Source organism: Neoarius graeffei, chromosome 2 (genome assembly GCF_027579695.1).
Source record: "Neoarius graeffei isolate fNeoGra1 chromosome 2, fNeoGra1.pri, whole genome shotgun sequence".
NCBI lineage: Eukaryota > Metazoa > Chordata > Actinopteri > Siluriformes > Ariidae > Neoarius > Neoarius graeffei.
In genome coordinates, this window is record NC_083570.1 from 3,970,285 (window position 1) to 3,979,225 (window position 8,941).

General features: G+C 41.5%; 1 protein-coding gene across 1 annotated transcript; it reads left to right on the plus strand.

Annotated features, from left to right (window-relative positions):
• Window positions 1-596: 596 nt before the first annotated feature.
• On the plus strand, window positions 597-6,328 carry LOC132877866 (tripartite motif-containing protein 16-like). Its single transcript, XM_060913623.1, has 6 exons — window positions 597-1,282; window positions 3,464-3,559; window positions 3,690-3,923; window positions 4,056-4,227; window positions 4,426-4,485; window positions 4,579-6,328. Exons 1-6 carry the CDS (start codon window positions 692-694, stop codon window positions 5,130-5,132), a joined length of 1,707 nt encoding a protein of 568 aa, XP_060769606.1. The 5' UTR covers window positions 597-691; the 3' UTR covers window positions 5,133-6,328.
• The last annotated feature ends 2,613 nt before the right edge of the window (window positions 6,329-8,941 follow it).

Consider the following 8,941-nt stretch of genomic DNA (forward strand, 5'->3'; position numbering starts at 1 on the left):
TTATTAGATATTAATTTCATTAAATATCAGAGACTCATTACACTAATGAATCTTGTGATTGCAGGGCGGCACGGTGGTGGAGTGGTTAGCGCTGTCACCTCACAGCAAGAAGGTCCGGGTTCGAGCCCCGGGGCCGGCGAGGGCCTTTCTGTGCGGAGTTTGCATGTTCTCCCCGTGTCCGCGTGGGTTTCCTCCGGGTGCTCCGGTTTCCCCCACAGTCCAAAGACATGCAGGTTAGGTTCACTGGTGACTCTAAATTGAGCGTAGGTGTGAATGGGAGTGTAAATGGTTGTTTGTGTGTCAGCCCTGTGATGGCCTGGCGACTTGTCCTGGGTAAACCCCGCCTCTTACCCATAGTCAGCTGGGATAGGCTCCAGCTTACCCACGACCCTGCACAGGATAAGCAGTTATGGATGGGCTTCAGTGTTTCCTGAAGCTTCATCTGGCCATCATTATCCATGTGTATTTCATGAAATTAATCCTAATCAGTGCGGCTACATGGGTTATATTTCTGCACTGAAGACAGATGAAATGGTTAATAGAGGAGTGTTAATGACCTCTTTGTGTTTGTGCTCCTCCTCTCTCTATCACTCTGTCTCTCTCTCCCCTTTGTCTCACACACACAGAATAAGGAAGTCACTCCTTTCAGACAAAACAAAACTGATCTCTCTCTCAGTGCGATTTTAGGAAAATGGCTGAGGCCAGTATTTCAGTAGCTCAGGACCAGTTCATGTGTCCACTGTGTCTGGATCTCCTGAAGGGTCCGGTGACTATCCCCTGTGGTCACAGTTTCTGTAAGGTGTGTATTAATGGCTGCTGGGATCAGGAGGATCAGAAGGGCGTCTACAGCTGTCCTCAGTGCAGAGACACTTTCACGACAAGGCCTGTTCTACGCAGAAACAACATGCTGGATGAAGTGGTGGAGAAACTGAAGAAGACTGAAGTCCAAGCTGCTTCTCCTGCTCACTGTTATGCTGGACCTGGAGATGTGGAGTGTGATATCTGCACCGGGAGAAAACACAAAGCCATCAAGTCCTGTCCAATCTGTGTATTTTCTTATTGTGAAACTCATCTGAAACCTCATCTTGAAGACCCTACTTTGCAAACACACACATTAATTGAAGCCTCAGCAAAACTCCAAGAGAAGATCTGCTCTGAACATAACAAGCTGATTGAGATCTACTGTCAGACTGATCAAGCCTGCATCTGTTATTTGTGTACAATGGATCGTCACAAAGGTCACGACACCGTCACAGCCACAGTAGAAAGAGCTGAGAAACAGGTGAGAACTAGAAATCTTTCCAGAATTAAATCATCTTAATTATAGTTTCCCATCTAGAAACAGGTGCTTTAGTCAGTGATATGATTTGAACTTTAATTTCAATGTTTGTATCAATCAGAAGGATTCTGTAAAAGCTGATTAAAATTGTCTGTGTTCTGGTGAACAGAGTGTTAAATTTATCTTCAGTAATGGTCGTAATCTGGTCAAACCAGTTAGTGAACATTTCAGCCAACGCCTGTGACAGGGCGAGGCAGGTGAACACACACACACTTTTTTTTTTTTACTTTTTATGATCCTTTATTTTTTACAAAAGTCGCATTAGATAATAAAATTAATGTGAATTAATAAATAAATATTTAATAAAGCATTTTAAATAAATTTGGCTAAATATAACAGTGCACAGTGTGAGTTAAGTTATTGCAGTGATTCTGCAATGCAGGTTTTGTGTAAAACAAAGTTCTTCTTCCACTACCGAGCACAGAGCCTCCTCACAACACCACACTGTCTTAAACATTTCCATATCACCCATACTCTTAAAAAAAATAAAATCAATCAAAACTCTGGATTTAGTCAGTCTGGACAGAATTCTCTCAGGGTCACAGTCTGTGTTTTGTGCCATTTTGTTTTTTCTACTTCAGTAGATTGCCATTTTGGCCTGGCCAGGGTTAACAGTAACCAGCTGACACATGGATTTGTTTCTCCGGACATATTTAAAACCAAAAATAAAAAGCTGAAAGGTAAAATTCATATCAAATGATCTTAAAATGTCCCCCAACCAATAAAACAGTGACTGCAACCTGACGCAATGTAAAAAGACATAAAAAACAGTTTCTCTCGGAGAACAAAAGGGACACTCTTGGGTGACCTCAGGGTTTAAAATGGAGATAAAAGAATTCACAGACACTGTACAATGTAAAATCTTCCACCTCCAAATCAATCAGAAGGATTCTGTAAAAACTGATTAAAATTGTATGTGTTCTGGTTAACAGTGTTAAATCTCTCTTCGGTGAGAGTCGTAATCTGGTCAGACCAGTTACTCAACATTTCAACATTTCACACACGCAGAGAATATTTTGGCAAAACAAACAAACAAAGCTGTTATAATGAGCTCCACCCTTCTCGGAAGGCTTTTCACTAGATTTTGGGGTGTGGCGGTGGGGTTAGTGTTCATTCAGCTACAGTGGTGCTTGAAAGTTTGTGAACCCTTTAGAATTCTCTATATTTCTGCATAAATATGACCTAAAACAACATCAGATTTTTATACAAGTCCTAAAAGTAGATAAAGAGAACCCAGTTAAACAAATGAGACAAAAATATTATACTTGGTCAATTATTTATTGAGGAAAATGATCCAATATTACATATCTGTGAGTGGCAAAAGTATGTGAACCTTTGCTTTCAGTATCTGGTGTGACCCCCTTGTGCAGCAATAACTGCAACGAAACGTTTGCGGTAACTGTTGATCAGTCCTGCACACCGGCTTGGAGGAATTTTAGCCCGTTCCTCCATACAGAACAGCTTCAACTCTGGGATGTTTGTGGGTTTCCTCACATGAACTGCTCGCTTCAGGTCCTTCCACAACATTTCGATTGGATTCAGCGCTGCTCTTGCTCCTTGCGGAGGGTGATCAGGGCTTGGTACTGACTTTCTTGGGTAGCAGCAAGGGCATAGGTGACATTCTTGAGCGGGGAGGAATCCACTGGTGGTTAACTTCAGTATTCCTGGCTTTCGGCACCACTGTTATATGTCCCTGAGGTGGGTGGAATACTGAAGTGCAGACAGGCGGGAAATGGTGTTGAACACAGTCTCTTTTATTTGTCAGTTTGGCTTTTCAGCTTTAACATTATGTCTTGTCACACATATATACATGTTCTCCAGTCAGGAGACAACCACTTCTTCGCTCTCCCCCTCTTTTTCATGACTCTGTCATTCCTGCAAAACAGACACCCACACATCAGTTACCAACAGGTGAGATCACTTTGCCACTCACCTTCCCTGGCCCCACCCTCTATTCACTAACTGGTGCTTGACCACACCCACACTGCCAAAAACAAGAAAAAACACACACAGTACATAACATTCACAGCTGTAAGAAACATGAATGTACTGTGAACTGACATTAATATGGAACCAGTTCGCTCGTACTGTATAAAAAGCTGAATGTATTTTATTTGTCCTCAGAGTGAGTTAGAGGAGGAGCAGATGAAATCCCAGCAGAGAATCCAGGAGAAGCAGAAGAAGGTGCAGGAGCTGAAACAGGCTGTGAACACTATAAAGGTGAGCAGTGAGCAGAGACAGAGCTGCTCCTAGAAACACACACAACATGGACAACGAGTCATTTACAGTCCCAGTAAGAGAGGGAATGATAGATGAGCTTTAAATCTTGTGTGTATGTGTGCCCTTACAGCTCAGTGCACAGACAGCAGTGGAGGACAGTGAGAGGATCTTTACTGACCTGATCAGCTCCATGGAGAAAAAGCGCTGGGAGGTGACGGAGCTGATCAGAGATCAGGAGAAGGCTGAACTGAGTCGAGCTGAACGACTCCTGGAGCAACTGGAGCAGGAGATTGCTGATCTTCAGAGGAGAGTCACTGAGCTGGAGCAGCTTTCACACACACGTGATCACATCCATTTCCTCCAGGTAACACTCACTGTCTGATCTACAGAGCCAGCTGTTCCTCACACACTCTCTAAAACACCTCTCATTAAGGGAACAATAAATGTCCCTGTCTGACATCACAAGTGGGTTTTACATTTCATTTGCTTTCTGTAGGTTTTAGCTTCTGGAAGTCGGTCTCTTCTCTTCCAAAGACCAGATTTTCTCACATCCAGCATCACTGTCCGTCAGCATCTCTCATTTGATGGAGTGAGGAATTCTCTCTCAGATCTGAAAAAGAGACTCGAGGAATTCTGTGAGGAGGAATTCAACAAAATCCCTCCACATGGTAAGAGGAGCTGTTCCTGCTGGAGAAACACAGTGATGTGTTATTTCTTAGCGATGCTCCTGCTTTCTTTTCTGCAGACACTTTATTCACCCGACACTTTGAACTAAAACACTGATTTAAAATGAATAAACTGACTGGATCACTTTAAACTCTTTCCATATTTTACACAAACTCATGTTTCTATTTTTCTCTCCACAGCTGCAGCAGTTCAGATCATTTCAGAACCAGAACCACAGAGCAGAGAAGAGTTTCTGAAATGTACATCTAACACACACACTTCACATAAATATACTGTGTGAATTAAACCCAACATGTTCACATTGTTCAGTTTGTTTTTCTCTTTTATTTTAGATTTCTGTTATCTGACTCTGGATCCCAACACGGTACATCGTCACCTCATTCTGTCTGAGAAGAACAGAGCGGTGAATGACAGTGGGAGGGAGCAGGGTTACTCTGATCATCCAGAGAGATTTGATTACTGGGAGCAGGTGTTGTGTAAGGAGAGTGTGTGTGGACGCTGTTACTGGGAGGTGGAGTGGAGCGGGGCTGGTGGTGTGGACATATCAGTCTCATATAAAGACATCAGCAGGAAAGGACAGGGTAATGAGTGTAGGTTTGGAGGCAACAATCAGTCCTGGAGTTTGCGGTGTTCTTCTTCTTTCTCTTTCTGGCACAACAACATTAAGACTGAGCTCAAATTTCCATCACCCTCCAGAATAGGAGTGTATGTGGATCACAGTGCAGGAACTCTGTCCTTCTACAGCGTCTCTGATGCAATGAAGCTCCTCCACAGAGTCTACACCACATTCACTCAGCCTCTATTCACTGGGTTTGGGTTCGGCAAAGTTCCTGGGTTCGCGTTCTACTGGCATTATGGTTCTGCTGTGAGATTGTGTGATCCATAGTAAAAAAAAAAAAAAGTGTGGAGTGTTTTCTGTAAAATTCCTGCACGTTGTTGTTCAGTCGTCTGTTTCACTAGAACACAATCCAGCTGCACAAAACATTCATTTTAATATTTAAGTTAAAACATGTATCATGTAAATGTATAATAATTAAAGTAGACTGCCTTTCAGATTTTTCGAATTTAGGCCATAAATAGAATTTTCCCTGATACCCAATTATTTTAGTGGACCGAAAGCTACTGAATTCGAGATTCAGACTTCAAATTTTATTACTTTTTTTTCCTAAAAGAACAATTAATGAATTTAGAGCCATGTGGCCCTAAATTCTCCGCCATTTTTTCTTGCCTCACCGTGACTTTATCCAACATGCTGTGTCGTGCATGAGGTGTTGGGATTTCCCTGTTGTGGGATACAAATTTGCAACCTGAGAGAACAATGGAAGACGTGAGTGTGCGCATGAAACATGGAAGACCGACTACAGTAACAGAAAGTGGGAAGAAAAGACTCTGTATTGCGAAGGAAAGGAAACACAGGACCAAAATAATAACAGCAAACACAAAAATCAAAAAGATGAATGTAACGGCTTCGCTGATATAGTGGACACTGAAACAGGCAGGCGGGATCAATGTCACTTTAGTTTTTATTTTTTAAACTGTCACTTAACACAAAACACGCTTTTCAGCAATTTCAAAATAAACTGTGTGCCACTGCACCGACATGATTTCAGCCAGGGGAAGAGATTTACACTGTGCACACACACACAGCATCTTCACCGGGCTCGTGCTCCACTCACCAACTGGCATTTGACCACGCCCCCCGCCACAGTGAAAAAGAACCATATACTGTCTTGCACAACGAAATAAACTGCGCAGTATGATAGTGAATTGAGAGGTTGTTCACCAGAAGTTGTGCAATATACAGTAGGTGTATAGTTTAATTACACACATTTTCACTCAGTGGTCTTCACCATCGCAATGATAAAAAAAGAACCTTCTATGTAAACTATCTAATGCACAGGAATAATATTTACATTGTGAAATCAATATATACTTTTCATTATCTCATCTCATTATCTCTAGCCGCTTTATCCTGTTCTACAGGGTCGCAGGCGAGCTGGAGCCTATCCCAGCTGACTACGGGCGAAAGGCGGGGTACACCCTGGACAAGTCGCCAGGTCATCACAGGGCTGACACATAGACACAGACAACCATTCACACTCACATTCACACCTACGGTCAATTTAGAGTCACCAGTTAACCTAACCTGCATGTCTTTGGACTGTGGGGGAAACCGGAGCACCCGGAGGAAACCCACGTGGACACGGGGAGAACATGCAAACTCCACACAGAAAGGCCCTCGCCAGCCACGGGGCTCGAACCCGGACCTTCTTGCTGTCAGGCGACAGCGCTAACCACTGCACGACCGTGCCGCCCCAATGATGACATCGATTTGCTGAATAAAATGATAGGAATAAGCTTCAGATCAACTTACTGAACAAATCTAAAATTAAGCATGAAAACATCATCAATTATGAACAATTAATCGATAACAAGGATTTGGAATGAGATCAGTGTAATTTTGTAGCTGGATTATTCAAGATTTCCTTTAGCAGTTGCTTCTTGAAAAGGGGCAGCGACATACTGTTTTGTAATTGTTTTTTTTTTTAGACTACTCCATCCAAAGGGTCGTCTATACATTAAAGTAAACTGTCGCTGATTAGATTTGGTTCGAATTGGTCTTGTTATTGCACTGTCTTGTGTTGTGTTTGTGGATATCTGAGTTATATATAATACTTTCTCTGTAATGTGCTGGTAAACATCAACTTCCATAGATGATTTTGTGAACAAAAAGACTAATCTGTAATTTGTTAATGTCATATATTGTTAATCCTTTTAAGTCATGAAACTAATTTGTTGAAGGGAATGTATATGACACATTTGAAGCGATCCTAATAAAGCGTTTCTGTAGTAAGAGCAGTGGCTTTAGCGTTGTTGGATAAGTGCTTGCCCATATAATATTACAGTATGTTCGGTATGGGCAAATCTAGGTGTAGTATAGAATCATAAGTGTTTTTTGTGATAGTAAATTTCCAACCTTTCGTATTATTCCGATATTTTTGTCTATCTTTTTGCTAATGAGCTCAACATGATTTTTCCATGCAAGTTTTTCATCTATTAAAACACCTAAGAAGCGTGTCTCTGTATGTTGTCAATATATATTCTGGCATTTTTATGACACTATTTTTTACTTTTTCCCACAAAGATGATGAAATTTGTTTTTTTTTTATATTTAAGGACAGTTTGTTTGCTCAAAACCACTTTTTTACCCCACTCATTTCAGAATTCATGGAGCTAACTAGGACATCAAAATTTCAGTGGGACATAAACAGGTTTGTGTTGCCTGCAAATACTAAAGTAAACAGTTTTTTGGATACAAATGCTAAGTCATTTACAGTGGTGCTTGAAAGTTTGTGAACCCTTTAGAATTTTCTATATTTCTGCATAAATATGACCTAAAACATCTTCAGATTTTCACACAAGTCCTAAAAGTAGATAAAGAGAATCCAGTTAAACAAATGAGACAAAAACATTATACTTGGTCATTTATTTATTGAGGAAAATGATCCAATATTACATATCTGTGAGTGGCAAAAGTATGTGAACCTCTAGGATTAGCAGTTAATTTGAAGGTGAAATTAGAGTCAGGTGTTTTCAATCAATGGGATGACAATCAGATGTGAGTGGACACCCTGTTTTATTTAAAGAACAGGGATCTATCAAAGTCTGATCTTCACAACACGTTTTTGGAAGCGTATCATGGCATGAACGAAGGAAATTTCTGAGGACCTCAGAAAAAGCATGGCTGATGCTCATCAGGCTGGAAAAGGTTACAAAACCATCTCTAAAGAGTTTGGACTCCACCAATCCACAGTCAGACAGATTGTGTACAAATGGAGGAAATTCAAGACCATTGTTACCCTCCCCAGGAGTGCATGACCGACAAAGATCACTCCAAGAGCAAAGCGTGTGATAGTCGACGAGGTCACAAAGGACCCCAGGGTAACTTCTTAGCAACTGAAGGCCTCTCTCACATTGGCTAATGTTAATGTTCATGAGTCCACCATCAGGAGAACACTGAACAACAATGGTGTGCATGGCAGGGTTGCAAGGAGAAAGCCACTGCTCTCCAAAAAGAACATTGCTGCTCATCTGCAGTTTGCTAAAGATCATGTGGACAAGTCAGAAGGCTATTGGAAAAATGTTTTGTGGACAGATAAGACCAAAATAGAACTTTTTGGTTCAAATGAGAAGCGTTATGTTTGGAGAAAAGAAAACACTGGATTCCAGCATAAGAACCTTATCCCATCTGTGAAACATGGTGGTGGTAGTATCATGGTTTGGGCCTGTTTTGCTGCATCTGGGCCAGGACGGCTTGCCATCATTGCTGGAACAATGAATTATAGTGGCGAATTCTAAAGGGAAATGTCAGGACATCTATCCATGAACTGAATCTCAAGAGAAGGCGGGTCATGCAGCAAGACAACAAGCCTAAGCACACAAGTCATTCTACCAAAGAATAGTTAAAAATGAAAAAAGTTAATGTTTTGGAATGGCCAAGTCAAAGTCCTGACCTTCATCCAATCGAAATGTTGTGGAAGGACCTGAAGCGAGCAGTTCATGTAAGGAAACCCACCAACATCCCAGAGTTGAAGCTGTTCTGGATGGAGGAATGGGCTAAAATTCCTCCAAGCCGGTGTGCAGGACTGATCAACAGTTACCGCAAATGTTTAGTTGCAGTTATTGCTGCACAAG